Source organism: Symphalangus syndactylus, chromosome 19, assembly GCF_028878055.3.
Source record: "Symphalangus syndactylus isolate Jambi chromosome 19, NHGRI_mSymSyn1-v2.1_pri, whole genome shotgun sequence".
NCBI classification, from domain to species: Eukaryota; Metazoa; Chordata; class Mammalia; order Primates; family Hylobatidae; genus Symphalangus; species Symphalangus syndactylus.
Window position 1 is genome coordinate 67,797,319 of NC_072434.2, and position 18,233 is coordinate 67,815,551.

The window sequence follows — 18,233 nt, forward strand, 5'->3', positions numbered from 1 at the left end:
ACAATATTTAAAATGTCAGAGAGATTATATGTCCTGTTAATTACGTTATATACTTAGGAACTATCCTTCATAGTCTATATTTGGGGTTTTTAAGAAACAAAAGGTAGAGGTGCTCCCAAGAATTAAACTGAACCAGGTGCGGTGGCTCATGCCTGTAATCCCAGCACTTTGGGAGGCTGAGGCAGGAGGATCGCTTGAGTCCAGAAGTTCAAGGTCAGCCTTGGCAATATAGGGAGACTCCATCTCTACAAAAACTACAAAAAAAAAAAAAAAAGTGTGGTGTGGGAGGTTGAGGTTTCACCACTGCACTCTAGCCTGGGCAAAAGCAAGACTGTCTCAAAAAAAAGAAAAAAAAAATTAAACCGAAGCCAAAAGAAGATCATTTACAAAATACTCACATCTAGGTGTGAAGCTGGCAGTGCTCCCAAGGTTTTTGTAAATAAGTTGATTCCAAACTGTTCACTATTGAGACCCCTCTGTGTGACATGTACCGATTACAAAGATGAATTTTGCATAGCATATTCTAAAATGCCCATTAGGTGGCAGAAAAAACATTCACTAAACCAACTGTGAGCTAGCTAGTGCTCGCTCTTGTGCTCATTCACGGTCTCGCTCTCCACTCCCCTTCAACCTCCCAAAGAGCCCTCTGAACTTAAAGATGTGTATGGCTATTAATGCACAACACCATAATCATGAAGAATGAAGACTGGTATTTTCTTCAGAGAGCCAACAGATATCATCAGTCTGTAAGATAATAGAGGCAAGCCAGGTGTACAGGGGATGAGGGTGTGCGTATGTTTCATTTGGTTTGGAAATGTATGAATTTGGACAGTCTTAAGAGGAGTAAATTGACTATAATGAGACTATTAGCCCTTATTTTTAAACTTGATATTTAAGCTTTTTAGCTTGGGGCAGTGTGGAGAAGTGTTTAGAAAGTAGAAGCAAGAAAGCCTCTTGGAAAAAAAATAGACAAGATGTCTTACAACTAGCCTGATGTTTAAGCTTTCTGCAATACACCAAACCCCTAAATCACAAGTCTCTGTTTCAGTTTCAAAGTTTCCTCTTTTCTCACTCTCTTTAGGGCACTGGTCCCCAAACTTGCCTGAACATTGGGGTGACCTGGGCAGCTTCAAAATATACTAGTGCCTGAGTTCCACCCACAGAGATTGTGATTTAAGTGGTCTTAGGTGTGGCCTGTCTTTGAAATGATTTAAAAGACCCCCAGATGATTCTCATAACAAAATAATTTTGAGAGCCACTGGGCTTAGCTAATATTGGATGTATAAATATAGACCTTCCCACAACTCAAACACGTTCCACCCTGTAAGACACGCAAGAGAACACTTCCACGTCAGCATATCCAAGTGCACTGTATGGCCTCAGCCTACAGAACCCTTAACTCTTAAATTTATCATCTATTGAACAATTTCTAACATCAAATTTTGTACTGCTTTCAACACCAAACGTCACTAATTAATGAAAGAAAAATACAGAGGAATTATGTAAGTTACTTTTTGAAAATGTTTTATTTTCTTTTGCTTGTTGTTGCAGAATGTGTTTTGTTTCTTATGGCACTGATAGTATTTATTTGTGCAATAGTATTATGCTTAACATATTGTTGGTCTTTCATTCCAAATTAAAATGGGTATTTTTTGCTGTTCTTTAGCATCAGAAACTAAATGATAATACCTCTTTCTACTTTTACTGAGGTTTTTCTATGATACACCATTGCTAAGTCAGGGGAAACCATGTGTACCATTCAGAGGTCCCCAAACAGGGCAGATACCACATCACCTTGTTGTGGGTGACAAATGTAACCTTTGGCAGATCTTTTGCAACTCTGACCTTTGACAAAGGCATTAAACTCAGCATTGTAGCAATAAGATTTGGTGATTTATTTGTATATATATAAGCATGTGCAGATATGAATATATATGTGTGTATTCAATCGTGTTTGCATTGCCCATATTTTTAAAATTCGATCTGCTAGTCTCCATTTTAATGGATGACTGACAATCCATTTGCATTTGTTATGATTATTGACTTACTTGGAATTAATGCTAATATTTTATTTAGTGTTTCTTTTGATCATGATTTTTCTTTACTGTTTCTTCTCTCTTGCCTTCTTTCACAGTGTTTCTTTTCTTTTTTATTTTCTTCTGCTGGTTTTGAAGCTATACATTGTAATTCCATTATTTGTCTAGTTACCTTTCAATTGTTAATATGCATACTTAACAACGTATCTTATCCAGCCTATCCCAAAACAATACTTAGAAGTCAGCTCATATTTTTTGTTATTATCTAATACTTAATACTGTTTTGTCTTTATACTGTCCCCACCAAAATAGTGCTTTTGGTTTTTGTTTTGTTTTGTTTCTTGAGACGGAGTCTCACTCTTTGTCACTCAGGCTGGAGTGCAGTGGCGTGATCTCAGCTCACTGCAAGCTCGGCCTCCTAGGTTCACGCCATTCTCCCGCCTCAGCCTCCCGAGTAGCTGGGACTACAGGTGCCCGCCACCACACCCAGCTAATTTTTTGTATTTTTAGTAGGGACGGAGTTTCCCCGTGTTAGCCAGGATGGTCTTGATCTCCTGACCTTGTGATCTGCCCGTCTCAGCCTCCCAAAGTGCTGGGATTACAGGCGTGAGCCACCGCGCCCGGGTTTGTTATCCTGTTTACTAATGCTTTTACTTATATTTATTGCATCTTACTTTTTCTTTTCTTTTTTTTTTTGAAACAGAGTCTTAATCTGTCACCCAGGCTGGAGTGCACTGGAATAATCTCAACTCACTGCAACCTCCGCCTCCTGGGTTCAAGCGATCCTCCCACCTCAGACTCCTGAGTAGCAGGGACTACAGGCACAGGCCACCACGTCCAGCTAATTTTTTTGTTTTTTTTTTTAGTACAGACGGGTTTTCGCCATGTTGGCCAGGATGATATTGAACTCCTGGCCTCAAGTGGTCCACCAGCCTTGCCCTCCCAAAGTGCTGGGATTATAGGCATGAGCCACTATGCCTGGGACATCTTACTTTTTCTTACCTCTGGGTTTAGTTTTCTTCTTCTTGACATAGAATTTCCTATTATTAATCTTTCAATAAAGATGCAGGAATGGTTAATGCTCAGTTTTTATAGGTCTGAATATATCATTACATTACTCCCACTTACTGTTTATCTCTACTTTTTTTGTTTTGTTTTGTTTCTTGAGACGGAGTCTCACTCTGTCACTCAGGCTGGAGTGCAGTGGCGTGATCTCAGCTCACTGCAAGCTCGGCCTTCTAGGTTCACGCCATTCTCCCGCCTCAGCCTCCCAAGCAGCTGGGACTAGAGGCGCCCGCCACCACACCCAGCTAATTTTTTGTATTTTTAGTAGGGACGGAGTTTCCCCGTATTGAATTCTCTACTTTTTTTTTTTTTTTTTTGAGATGGCATCTTCTCTGTCGCCCAGGCTAGAGTGCAGTGGCACAATCGCTGCTCACTGCAACCTCATCTCAAACTCCCAGACTCAAGCAAGTCTGTCACCTCAGTCTCCCAAGTAGCTGGAACAACAGGCATGCACCACCTTGCTCAACTCTCTCCCTTCCTTCCTTCCTTCCTTCCTTCCTTCCTTCCTTCCTTCCTTCCTCTCTTTCTCTCTTTCTCTCTTTCTTTCTTTTTTTTCTTTCATAGAGACAAGGTCTCACAATGTTGCCCAGGCTGGTCCCAAACTCATAGCCTCAAGTGAGCCTCTAACCTCAACCTCCGAAAGTGCTAGGATTATAGGTGTGAGCCACAGCCCTCATCCTGTATTCACTTCTGAAACTCCTATTAGACGTACTGAACTTTCTCATCTATCCTTTATATCACCTAACTTTTCTTTCATATTAAATATATATCTCTTTTTTCTCACCCACACTCCAACATAAATTATACCGTATTGTCTGTTGCTTGAGCTATTTTGTAATAATTAAACTTTGATGTTGAGAAATTACAACTATTATTGTACACTTCATTGCAACTTGAAATTCATGGTCTTAAAGTGAGATTTGAATTTCTATTGAGCGCCTTTAAAAAAGTAATACCAAACCGTAAAGTTAAAACTGATGTATATTGAGTCATATCTAAAACCAGGCATAAACGTAAATTGTATTTCCTGTTTTAATTTCAGAGGAACTACTGTTTGGGAAAGCTATTATTAGGTAAATGTTTTAAAAATTACTGTTTCTCATTTTCAGTCATACCCTAATGATCCCAGCAAGATAATGTCCTGTCTTCTAAGATGTGCATCAAGCCTGGTACATACTGAAAATCCTATAAGGTCCTGGATAATTTTTGTTTGATTATTCATTGAAGAAACATTTATTTTCCAATTGTGTGAAGTTTTTGATTGTTAATAAAAGAATCTGTGAACCATCAAAAGAAAAAAAAATTATACTATATTGTGAGAGCTTTTCTCAGATTTCTTCGTATGCTTAATCAATATCCAACCTACCACTATGCGACGATATTTTTTTTCTGCAACTTGTTCTTTTTCAAGTCAGCCTTCTTTTGGGATATTATATTTTGCTTCTTTTACCTTTTTGAATACAAAAGTAATTGCGGTTTTTCCATGACTTTTAATGGAAAAAATGGAATTCCTTTTGCACCAACCTAACATCAAGCACACTAACTTTAATGTTTCCTGTTGTCCTATCATTCCTGATTCTCAGGTGAGGACTCACCCAGTTTTCTCATCAGCTGAACCTTCCTCCAGGTGCCTAGTTTCTTCATGTAGTTTGTAAGTTTTTACAATAAGCACATCCTCAGCAGGCATTTGTTGGGTTTGTTTTTGTTTTTGTTTTTGTTTTTTGAGACAGTGTCTCACTCTGTCGCCCAGGCTGGAGTGCAATGGCATGATCTCGGCTCACTGCAACCTCCACCTCTTGGGATCAAGCAATTCTAGTGCCTCAGCCTCCCGAGTAGCTGGGATTATAGGCTCCTGCCACCATGCCTGGCTAATTTTTGTATTTTTTGTGGAGACAGGGTTTCACCATGTTGGCCAGGCTGGTCTGGAACTCCTGACCTCATGCGATCCGCCTGCCTTGCCCTCCCAAAGTGCTGGGATTACAGGCGTGAGCCACCACGCCCGGCCAGGAATTGTTTTTAGTGGAGATTCAGTATACCCTGTCTTGTTGAATTATTCCTCCAAGGTGACTTTGTACTTGGTGTCTGACAGAGTTCAGTGGATTACACTGCCTTTAGTTCACTCAGCTTCATCTTAGGTTTTCACAGCATATGAGGACTATGAATTTGGGCCACACACCAGCATGTGGTACTGGCAGGGGTTTCCAATATTTTTTAGGTGACTATTTCTACCCTTGTTGCTAGGAGATAGCAAATTACTTTGCTACTTTTGCAAGCCAGGGGGTAGATTTTCCTGTCCATATTTTATAGATAAGATAGTATTTTATTATCTTAGTTTTATGCAGGTGGCTTCATTTCAGCTCTCCACACTCATGGGATCTGAGATTTGGACTCTCCTCTCTCTATTGGTATTAAAACTCTGGCTCCAAGGCCTATATCTGGTTCTGAACCCCCCAGCAACCATCTCGGCTTCAGCTCATACTTACAGTTTTGTTCTTTCTCTTATTCTGACATCTAGGCTGTCTGACTTTCTTTCAACCTACTGCCCCTCTCTCTCTCATCTCTATCCCTAGGTCTCTCTCTTTTTTCTACTTCCTTAGTGTACTTATGATATAATGTTTTCATTTAATTCCATCCAGCATTTCTGTGTATCTGGAATAGGAAGAATTATTCTACATCAGTTCAGCCATATTTGTTGATATAATCTTAAAGTATCTTAAATATTAATTAAAACAATACCAGGCCAGGCGTGGTGGCTCACGCCTGTAATCCCAGCACTTTGAGAGGCCGAGGCGGGTGGATCACCTGAGGTCAGGAGTTTGAGATCAGCCTGGCCAACATGGTGAAACCCCATCTCTACTAAATATACAAAAAATTAGCAGGGGGTGGTTGATGGGTGCCTGTAGTCCCACCTATTCAGGAGGCTGAGGCAGGTGAATCGCTTGAACCTGGAAGGCAGAGGTTGCAGTGAGCCGAGATCATGCCATTGCACTCCAGCCTGGGCAACAAGAGAGAAACTCCGTCTCAAAAAAAGAAAAAAAAGCAACAATACATGTGTACGTATGCTCACAACATTGGAATACTGCCTGACATATACACTGCTCAGTAAATTATAGGTACTTAATAATAGCCAGCTTTTATTAAACACTTACCATTTGCTAAGAATTGTTCTAACTTCTTTGTGTGTCTTTACTCATTTACTCTTCATAACAATTTTATAAGGTTGGCGCTTTATCATTTCATGCTGTTATTTTATAGATAAGAAAACCAAGACACCGGGATATTAAATAATAGGATTTTAAATCTAGGAAGTCTGTCTCCAGAGCTTTCCAGCTTTATTAAGATATACCTTAAATACAATAAAATGAACTAATTTTAAGTGTAGAATTTGATTCATTTTGACAAATTATACGGTCAAGTAACTGACATTATGATCATGATATCTATTAGAACATTTCCATCACCCCAAAAAGCTCCCTTTGTCACTTTGTAGTTAATCTTAACCCCCTACCCACTCTCCTGAAGCAAACAGTGATCCGTTTTTTACTATAATTTTGCCTTTTCTAAATTTCTACATGAATGGAATTATATACTATGCAGTGCCTGGCTTCTTTTGCTTAGCATAATACATTTGAGAGTCACAGTGTTGCAAATATTCATTATTACTTTTAATTGCTGAAGAATATTCCATTAAATATATGGACCACACTTTGTTTATCCATCATCAGTGGATAGACATTGAGTTGACTCCAGTTTGGGGTGTTCACAAAAAAAACTGCTACGATTATTCCCATACAAATCTTTAGGGAGACATACGTTTTCATTTCTCTTGGATAAACATCTAGATGTGAAATTACAAGATTTTATGTTTAACTTTTAAGAGACCAGGCGTAGTGGCTCACATCTGTAATCTCAGCACTTTGGGAGGCCAAGGTGGGAGGATCTTTTGAGCTCAGGAGTTCGAGACCAGCCTAGGTAACATATTGAGACCCCATCTCTACAAAAAAAAAATTTTTTTAATTAGCCAGGCTTGGTGGCATGCACCTGTGGTCCCAGCTACTCAGGAGGTTGAGGCAGGAAGATTGCTTAAGCCTGGGAGGTGAGGGCTGCAGTGAGCTATGATGGCACCACTGCATTCCAGCCTGGGCGACAGAGCAAGACTCTGTCTCTGCACCCCCCCAAAAAAATTTTAGGCCAGGCACGGCAGCTCATGCCTATAATCCCAGCACTTTGGAAGGCCAAGGTGGGTGGATTACTTGACATCAGGAGTTTGAGACCAGCCTGACCAACATGGTGAAACCCTGTCTCTACTAAAAATACAAAAAATTATCCAGGCGGTGTCTGTAATCCCAGCTGCTCGGGAGGCTGAGGCAGGAGAATTGCTTGAACCCAGGAGGCGGAGGTTGCAGTGAGCTGAGATCACGCCATTGCACTCCAGCCTGGGCAACAAGAGCAAAAGTCTGTTTCAAAAAAAAAAAGAAAATTAGCCATTACAGTGGATATGTTATGATATCTCATTATGATTTTAATTTGCATTTCCCAAATGACTAATGACATTCATCATCTGTATATCTTTGGTAAAATCTCTACTCAAATATTTTGCCCATATTTTAATTGAGTTATTTGCCTTTTACCTATTGAATTGTAATCGCTCTTTACATGTTCTGAAAATAAGTCCTTTAACAAATATATACTTTGCACATGTTTTCTCCTGTCTGTGTGAAGTCTGTACTCTTAACCATTTCCTACATTGCTTCTCAATATTTATTGAAATAATTGAGAAACTTCTGCAGGGCAGTGACCCCTTCCTACTAGCAGTTGTGGGTTTTAACGTTAACAAAAGGTAAGAAAACACTGTTGACACTTTTGTTTGAAGACTGAAAGTTCACATTTTCGCTATTTATCAAATCTCTTTCATTTTGGTACAGAATAGAACAGTCCTTTTTTGGATTTGAAAAATCGATGAGGTCACAAACTCTGAATTCTCTGTCTTTACTATCCATTGAAAATAACTAGATAACTCTCAGCTCTGGGTAACTTGCCCTAAGGTGCCCTGTTTTTAATTTTCTAGTTGTTTTGTTTCATTATGGAGATAGATGGTTTCCAGCAGTTAGACCTAGAGAAGAGTGTACCTTCCAAAAAGACTACTCCTAAAAGGATTATCCATTTTGTTGACGGAGACATCATGGAAGAATATAGCACAGAGGAGGAGGAGGAAGAGGAAAAAGAGGAGCAGAGCACAAATTCAACACTTGACCCTGTAAGCTTAGTATCTCAATATTAGGGAACATGGTGGGGGAGGCGGTGAATGAACGAGAGATTCAGCCAGACAAGGTTTATAGAAAGAATAGCTTTAAGCTAAGTCCTTGGTCTCCTTTTTTGCTTTCTAGATCCATGCATAGGCAACTTATAATTTTAATCATCTTAGTCTCTTCATCTGTGAGAGAGAAAATGGAACATATTATATAGAGCATTTTGAAATCTCTACATTAAAACAAATCTACAGTCAACATTCCTCTTATTAATTACTCTATCTTGATTTCTCCTTTTTTCAGTCTAAACTTTCCTGGGGGCCCTACGTACGATTTTGGGCGGGACGAATAGCAAGCACCTCATTTTCTAGTAAGTACTGCTAAGGTTATTTTTTTCTATGCTAAACAAATATATATATATATATATCGATAGGCCCTCAGAGTTATGTGGGACTTCCAAATTGTGTAAGCCACTCCATCGCATCCTGAGTAAGTGAGATCTGGGCTAAGCTTTCATTCCCAAAGGCACAGAATCTCGCATCCTCAGGCAGACCCTTCATCTTTTACCAACTCTCATCAGGAAATTCTTATCTCAGCCCAAATTTTGTCTACTTCTAAAGTTCCTACTTATCTTTCTTAGAACCGTACAAAACTAGTCTGGATGCCTCTTCCATAGGACAGAGGGCAATATTTGAGGGCAATGATCAGTCCTCCCTGAGTTGACTCTTCTCCTGAATAAACTTCCAAGTTAAAAAAACAATTATTGTTGTATGACACAGTTCTAAGTTTCTAACTTCCCTCATCATAACTGCTTTATTATAAACATGAACTTTATTGATCCCTCCTAGGGGCATAATGAATGGGCTAAGTGAATATTTATAACAACTAAAATACTAAATCTTATTTTGCTTGACTTTCACCAATTTTTTTAAGACATATTGACAACATCTAATTACTCATTTCCTTCTAACTTGCACATCTTGTGAATACGATAGGAAGGCAAACTACTTTAAGAGTCTGAGAAAATAGAAATTATATTAATAGCTCTTAGAAATTGATCTCCATTTGGCCGGGCGCGGTGGCTCACGCTTGTAATCCCAGCACTTTGGGAGGCCGAGGCGGGCGGATCACGAGGTCAGGAGATCGAGACCACGGTGAAACCCCGTCTCTACTAAAAATACAAAAAATTAGCCGGGCGTAGTGGCGGGCGCCTGTAGTCCCAGCTACTCGGAGAGGCTGAGGCAGGAGAATGGCGTGAACCCAGGAGGCGGAGCTTGCAGTGAGCCGAGATTGCGCCACTGCACTCCAGCCTGGGCGACAGAGCGAGACTCCGTCTCAAAAAAAAAAAAAAAAAAAAAAAAAAAAGAAATTGATCTCCATTCATTCATTTAAAAAACATTAGTAAGTGTCTACTATATGCTCAGCACTGTGCTGGACCCTGGGACACAAAGATGAATGACAAGTCTCTGCTTTCAAGGGGCTCAATATTCAGTGAATTGTATAGACCAGCAAACATGGTCATAATTATAGTTTGTTGTCACAATTGCCAGGGTAGGAAGTGCATAGGGATTCTGACCTGGAAGACTCGGGCATGCTGACATATGGAGGAGACACCTTAAGAGAGCTATGAAAGTGTGGCTGGCTAAGGCTAGCTTGAGGACCATGAAAGTGTCCAGGGAGTCTTTAGATTACAGTAAAAAGTAAAGATGGGGTGATTTAGGCAGATGGTGTGAACGTTCAAGAAATAAGGGCTTTTACACAAGCACAGAGGGTTAGTGATTTGGAAGTTTCATTGAAAATCCCAGTGAATACCAACCCTACCCTGACCATAATAAGTTAACAGAAAAAAAAATGCTGTTTTCCAGAGAGCTCTCTACACTTTGGTTAAGGCAAAAGGGTTTGAAAAGATATGTTTTAGAGGGAGGGAATTGGAAAAGATTAGGTCAGGTAAGAGAAGCAAAACTCAATATGGGATTGAGAGTATGGAGAAGAAGAGTGATTTGTGTGTTGGGTTTTGATTTAAGATTGCAGGGATAGGGTGCATGGTGAGCCTAGCTTCCTTGTGAGTTCCAAACAGAACTGCAGTGGTAAAATGCTCCTGACTGGGGCTTCAAGATTGTAGTGGAGGCATAAAGATGCTAGCAGTCAGTGCTGTGGTCTGTCTACACAGAGATTTTGTTTGAATGGAGTTGGACCCCAAATGACACTGGTAATTAATTTTTTCAATTTAAAATTCTAGTAGATCATAAACAGGAAAGCTTCCTAAGATTTATTTTAATATATTTTTAAAAAGTTATCTTCTACACATATACTAGGCAGTGCAGCAAATAAACAGGACAAAGAGATAGTATATTAATGAAAAGATAAGACATATTTAAAAACAGCATCATTCTGATGCCCTATATGAGCAATATCCCAAGAGGTAGAATGAGTCAGAGGAATCAGAAAGTCCTATAATTGAGGGGTAAGAGAAGGCTGTCGGCAATCCTCTAATTGTAAAGGAAAACTTTCCTAGGAGACATCTTTAGGAAACCACTCATTATTCATGCTACGCCTTTATCCTTGACTAACAATCCCAGTGCTGAGCCTGCAGGCCACCTTGCTACTGAAGGCACACAAAGAAGGCCTTAAACGATTTCTGAGGAGTCTGTCCGGATGCATGGAAGAATTCCTGATGTGGGTCTTGGTAACACTGGATTGAGTTTGGGTTTAACTTGAAATGTACTTGGAGTGGATGTTTAGCCAGTATGCATGGGGATAATGAGCAGTACCTGTTCTGATTGCTCAGGACCCATGCTATACCTGTTGTTAAAGTATATTGAAAATCTCTCCTGATAGATACATCTGGAAAAAATAGTTTATATATAATCCCATATAAAGATAGAAGATTTGACAAATTTCCTTTGAATCCTAGAATTTTTGAGAGGCCAAGGCAATTGAAATGTTTTGTCGGCCTTGAAGTTAATAGTAATAGTGATCTATTACTATACTATTGGAGTAGTTTAAACTCTGGGCATCTCAACTGATGCGAAGCTTTAGTTAGTAATTCAGTTTATGCACGTGCTCGTTCTTTCTTTTAGTATGTGAATTCCTTGGTGGAAGATTTGCCGTCTTCCTCGGTCTTACTCAACCCAAATATCAGTATGTGTTAAACGAGTTCTATAGGATACAAAACAAGGTATGTGACACTCTGATGGAGACAAGGGGCCTGAGATGGGAATATTGGTTGCTCCAACTTTAGGCCGGTATAGAAAAGTATTTTTCCCACCTGGTCCTATGTACTATAATTTCACCAAGCTCCCATAGTCATACTGACTTATTTTTCTAGTTCTGCTCACCCCGGGACACTTCTTCATATTTGCCTCATTCCTGCGAAGTTAGGATGTCATGAGCTGTGTTGTGGAATAAGGTAGTTGGGTGTGAAGGCTCAGATTGCTTAAAGTAGAAGCTTCTTACATGGGCATTATATACAAGAGGGAGAGTTTGGAGGTCTTTGTTTGTACAGTTAAACATTTTCTTATATCTCTCCAAAACAGAAAAGTGACAACAAAAGTGAAGGGAATGGATCGAAGGCCCAGGCAGCTGAGGTTCCTAATGAAAAGTGTCACTTGGAGTCTGGGGTCCGAGAGTATGGAACCATACAACAGGACACGGCAGAGGCCATTTCCCCGTGAAGCACCTCATCCAGGGAGGGTCTGGTGGAACATCCTAGCTCATGATGGCAGCAAAGACTATAGTTTCTCTGGATCTCTGTTCCTTGGCCATTGATTACCATGGCAACAACACCAGAGGTAGCACTTCTGAGCCAGATCTGATCCTAATCTCCGTGTGACTTAGTCTCAAGCATCCAAGAATTACAAGCAATGATGAGAGTGATTTTGGACACTTTCTCAGAATAATTTTTATATGCAAGCCATCCCACCTCAACTCCACCCCTGTGATACAAGTCCCATGAGTACTGACATTTGCACAGTAGCATAAATGCCTTAAGGAACTTTGGGACTGGGAGTTTTTGGCTGAAATCCTCTGTCATGGGACAAGGGTACAGTAAAGAAGCTCTATTCCTCAGAAGAAAATGTGGGCACCACAAAGTCTAAATAAATCCCCTTTCACGGTTTGATATAGGTGTTTACTTCCAACAACCACCCTGGCTTAGTTGGGGATTGTTTTACAGTAAGTAAACATTGCTAAGAACTCTAAGATCATTATCAAGATCTTTAAGAATTAGGTACATCCCTCCAAATTAAAACAATCGATAAATAATATAAGCTCTAGAAAAAAATATTTTTAATGGATTATTTTCTTATTTATTTGTCAAGAAATTTTCAAAACCTGGAAAGATCAAACATGGAAATCATTGTTACATAACACAGGGTGTGCTGGCCAAAGTAACTGTGATACATTAATAGCAAAAACGAAGCCAAAAAAAAAAAAAAAACAAACAAAAGAAAAACACAGGGCCTGCAGTAGTAAGACATGAGTTCCAGTTTCACTTCTCCCGTTTACTAGCTGTGTGATTTGAGGTGTCTAGATTTCTGAGTTCCAGTCTACTTTGTAAAATATGGGTGACTTGACTTTGCTTGTTATTGTTATACAGAATTATGAGAAATAATAATTTATTGTTGTTTTAAGCTTTGGAGTGGTTTGTTATGCAGCCATATATAACTGAAATTATAGCTCTAAGGGAAAAGGAAGTTGGAATTAATTTAATATGAAATCAAAGACAGAAGTGGGCCTGGAGCATAAGGGGTTGTGAGTTGAATATAGTAGGATAGGATAGATTATGCTGCACAGACACCTCCAAAATCTCGGTGTCCTAAAACAAGAAAGTTTATTTCTTTCTCCTGAGAAGTCCACTGTCAGTTTAGGTGGCTTCCCAGACAGGTGTTCTCCATGTGATAGCTCAGTGTTGCGTGCTTCTTTGATCTTATGTTTCCTCCATACTGTGATGTGCTCTCTGGGTTGCTGGAAAAGGAACAGCATGGAGAGTTAAGCAGTGGCAATCGATATCTCCACTAACAATGAATCATGTCACCTCTGTGTATGTTTCTTTCACCAAAGCAAGTCACATGGCTATAATTAATTTTATGGGTGTCTGAGCCTCCTAAGATAGCTGAGAAAAGGAAATACTTTCTTCTAATGGCATAGGAGATAAATGGTAGGCTCAAGGGTCAATATGATATTGATTTAATCTCAGCTCTGCTGCCTCTTTGTAACCCAGCAGCCCTGTGCAGGTTACTCAACTTCTCAATGTTCTCATCTATGAAACAGGTTTGAGACAGGAAGCAAATATAATTTGAACCAGCTTTATGCAACAAAAAAGAATTTTGTGGAAAGTACACTGAGTTAGCAAATGGACACCAAAGGGAGATTAGTCTCAATAGCATCCGAACAGTGTGACAAGCAAGCACCCAACAGGTACTGTCTGTCCATCTCTCATCTTTCTTGCACGTGAGGAAGATGCCCACTCTATAGCTCTTCATAACTCTTCTGTTCAAGTGACTGATATACTAGTCTTTCATCTCCATTTCAAAGCATAGTGGGGATAGAATCTGTTTTGCTCCTTTTTGTCAAGTATCACTCTCTAATTCAATCAAGTGTGGCCAGGGAGATGGAGCCTTGTAGTAGCAACATGGTTATGGGACCTATTTCTGGGTTAGGATGGTTCTCAGGAAAACAAAATTGAAGTGAGCTAGGTAGGTATCCCGTGACTGTTTCATGTTAAAATTGAGGAAAAGCATGTAAAGCTGTGGCTCTAATTAGGTGCTTAAGTCATAGTATCAATTATATTAATATTTATGATGGTTAATTCTATGTGTCAACTTGACTGGGCCACAGGATGCCCAAATTAAACATTACTTCTGGCTGTGTCTGTGAGGATATTTCTGGATGACATTAGCATTTGAATTGTCGGACTCAGTAAGTGGATTGTCTTCCTAATGTGGATGAGCATCATCCAATCCACTGAGGGCTTGAATGAAACAAAAGGCTAAGGAAGGAAGAAGTTGCTCCTTTTTTCTGCCTCATTGCTTGAGCTTGGATATCTCATCTCATTTCATCTTCTCCTGCCCATGGACTGGGATTTACTACCTTGGCTTCTCTGGTTCTTAGGCCTTTGAACTCAAACTGATTTACATCACTGGCTTTCCTGGCTTTCCAGTTGGTGAATGGCAGATTGTGGGACTTCTCAACAACCATAATCATAATAAATTCAATTCCTCATAATAAATCTCATTGTATCTATCTATCCAATTATCTGTCTATCTACCTATGTCTCTATAAATCTATACTATTTGTTCTGTTTCACTGGAGAACGCTGACTAATATAATATTGAATGAGAATCCCGGTTTCATGGATTCTGAATGGCTTGTCCCCACTGAAGAGTCAGTCTTACTAACTTCATCTGACATGTTCTGTTAGTCCAGTTTCAAGCCGAAGTAAATCTGAAGGTTTTATCATATTGCAGAAGTGACCAAGTCTAGCAGTTAAGCATTGGTTACTTCAGTCTTAGGTGTCTGATCATACTAACAATCTATACCTGATTTACTTACTATTTTGCTTCAGAATAGCCCTAGGAATGGACTGTTTTTGACTTTTTCTCTTTGCTAAAAAATTATCCACTTCTTGAATATCCACTTATTGATGATTCTAAGGAACTAGGTGGGCTTCTCCCTTTCAGACACTCCTCTCTCTCACAAGAGAAAGAGGGCTGCTCTCCTTTCTCTTTCTTTTGCCCATTAAACCTCTGCTCCTAAACTCAAAAAAAAAAAAAAAAAAAAAAAAAAGAATTAGGCTAGGCAAAACAAAGTGTGATATCTGAATTGAAGAAGTGGATTTTTATCTAGCAAATGTTATACTCTCAATTTCATTTTCTTTTTCACTAAAAGAAAAGATTCTCTCATGGTCAGTGACCATATGCAAATCAATTGAATCTTGAGCAAAATATAATAAAGAAGACAAATGGAACCAAATACCCAGATCTTATCAGCCTTTTCCTGCAGGATAAGTCCACAGTTTCTTTAATATTAAAATTAATTGATTTATTTAATATTAATTGGACATCTACTATGTGCCAGTTTTTTGTTTTTTTGCTTTTTGTTTTGTTTTGTTTTGTTTTGTTTGTTTTTTTTAGGTACTATTAACCAAACAGACAAAAATCTCTACTTTCCTGTTAGCCTTGAATTCCCAACAGCTAAATTATTAGGACATTCAGTCTTTGTATGGTCAGCCTCTCAGATGGTCCTCAACGATCTCCTGCTATTCATACCTTGTGTAGTTCCTTCTCACACTGCACCAGGGTGATTTATGTAACCAAGAGAATATGGCAGAATTAATGATATGCCACTCCAGAGATTGTTATAAAAGATACTATGGCTTCTGTCTTGATCTTTCTCACTACTTTTCTCTTGGATCATTCATTCTGAAGGAAGCCATCTGCCATGTTATGAGGACACTCAGCCAGTGCAGCAGACTGAATATGTTCCCCCACAAATTCATATGTTGAAATCCTAATCCCAGTGTGATGATTTTCAAGGTGGGGCTTTTGGAAGGTAATTAGGTCATGAGGGTGCAGCCCTCATGAATGAGATTAGTGCCCTCATAAGAAAGGCCAGAGAATGGCCTGGCACAGTGGCTCACACCTGTAATCTCAGCACTTTGGGAGGCCAAGGTGGGCAGATCATGAGGTCAGGAGATTGAGACCATCCTGGCTAACACGATGAAACCCCGTCTCTACTAAAAATACAAAAAATTAGCCAGGTGTGGTGGTGGGTGCCTGTAGTCCCAGCTACTCAGGAGGCTGAAGCAGGAGAATGGCATGAACCCAGGGGGCTGAGCTTGCAGTAAGCCAAGATCATGCCACTGCACTCCAGCCTGGGCGACAGAGTGAGACTCTATCTCAAAAAACAAAAAAACAAAAAAAAAGAGAAAGGCCAGAGAGCTAACTGGCTCTCTTTCAGCATGTGAGGATACCATGAGAAGTCAGCAGTCTGCATCCCAGAAGTGTGCCCTCACCAGAACCTGACGATGCTGACGTTCTCATCTCAGACTTTCAGTCTCCAGAGCTGTGAGAAATAAATTTCTGTTGTTTACAAACTACCTAGTCTACAGTATTCTGTTATGGCAGCCTGAACTGATTAAGACTTGGAGAGCTCATTGTGCTAAGAAACTTGCATCTCCAGAGAACAACCTTTGAGGAACTTGAGGCCTGCCTACAACCACGTGAGTGTGCTTGGAAGACCGCCTTCCTCCAGCCTGCAGAGGATTGCAGCTCCAGCCAACAGCTTGCTTGCAACCTCATGAGAGACGCTGAGCCAGAACCTCCCAGCTAAGCCACTCCTGGATTCCTGACTCATCGAGAATATGAGATAAATGTTTATTGTTTTAAGCCACTAAATTTTATGGTAATTTCTTTTTTTTTTTTTTTTTTTTTTTTGAGACGGAGTCTTGCTCTGTCGCCCAGGCTGGAGTGCAATGGCGCAATCTCGGCTCACTGCAAGCTCCGCCTCCCGGGTTCACGCCATTCTCCTGCCTCAGCCTCTCCGAGTAGCTGGGACTACATGCACCCGCCACTACGCCCGGCTAGTTTTTTTGTATTTTTAATAGAGACGGGGTTTCACCGTGGTCTCGATCTCCTGACCTCGTGATCCACCCGCCTCGGCCTCCCAAAGTGCTGGGATTACAAGCGTGAGCCACCGCGCCCGGCCTGGTAATTTCTTATAGTGCAATGGATAACTACTTCATTTTTTATTCCTAAATATTCCTAAGGACTTCTAAGGATAAACTCATCCAAGAACTATAATGCACCCGGAAGGACTGCAGGAATTTTACCTTACTCCCTCAAGGCTAGATGGAACTCACTGAGCTGTATCAGATAAGCTTCCTGCCTTACTGCACTGTGTGGGGGCCTAACTAGGCAACCATCACCTGCCAGTTGAATCTGGCTGTTTTATTTGCCATCACTGCCAATTCCCATATTTGCCACCTGCTGAGTCACCCAAAGGGATTTTCAATGTACCAGGAAAAACACTTCTCTGAAATATTAGTCATGAGCATCCCAAAGCGAAAAAGGTTAGATTCCCAGAAAGTACAGCTTTTTAGCGATAAAATATTTCACTCAGATATCCATAACAATTTTCCTCAAAGCACAATCATAACGTCAAATTGACTCAGTAGGAAGGTGCATTAGTTCATTCTTAAGAAATACCTGAGACTGGGTAATTTATAAAGAAAAGAGGTTGAATTGGCTCATGGTTCCACAGGCTGTACAGAAAGCATGGCAGCATCTGCTTGACGTCAATCATGGCGGAAGGCAAAAGGCAAGCTGGCCCTTCACATAGCTGGAGCAGGAGGAAGAGAGAGGGGGAAGGTGCTACACACTTTTAAACAAGCAGATCCCATAAGAACTCTGTTATGAAAATAGCACTAAGGGGATGGTGCTAAACCACCAGAAACCTCCTCCATGATCCAATCACCTCCCACCAGGCCACATCTCCAACACTGGGGATTACAACTGAACATGAGATTTGGGTGGGGACAACCATGCCAGAAGGGGTTCCACCATTGGCCATACTCTATATTCAGAACCAATGCTCTTCACCAACAATCCGGACACTGGTATAAACTTGTCAGGGGTCCAGACTCCCCCTCTTTTATAGCAGGTTTCCTCTTGAGCCTTTATTATCTTTTCATGCCATCTGGTCTTGTCAGTGTCATCCCGGCCCATCTTAACTCATTTTTCTCCCCTTGAACCTGAGAGAAGGTGTTGCAGTCCTAGTCCTTTTCCTCCCAGGAGGCATTTCTGCCCTTTGTAAATTTATGGATGCTAAACCAAATGTGGAGAAAACATATTGCCCTCCTCTATCTGGCAGCTTCCAAGATCCA

The 18,233-nt window shown here is 40.3% G+C and overlaps 1 protein-coding gene across 2 annotated transcripts; it reads left to right on the forward strand.

Annotated features, from left to right (window-relative positions):
- Positions 1-725: 725 nt before the first annotated feature.
- On the forward strand, positions 726-12,772 carry FAM177B (family with sequence similarity 177 member B). 2 transcript variants are annotated; one of them, XM_055235010.2, is made up of 5 exons: positions 726-1,502; positions 8,170-8,358; positions 8,654-8,720; positions 11,431-11,528; positions 11,887-12,772. In XM_055235010.2, exons 2-5 carry the CDS (start codon positions 8,185-8,187, stop codon positions 12,022-12,024), a joined length of 477 nt encoding a protein of 158 aa, XP_055090985.1. In that variant the 5' UTR covers positions 726-1,502; positions 8,170-8,184; the 3' UTR covers positions 12,025-12,772. The 2 variants fall into 2 exon arrangements, with proteins under 2 accessions (XP_055090985.1, XP_063470033.1); XM_063613963.1 differs by lacking the exon at positions 726-1,502 and adding an exon at positions 6,077-6,154 and having other exon boundaries at positions 11,887-12,679.
- The last annotated feature ends 5,461 nt before the right edge of the window (positions 12,773-18,233 follow it).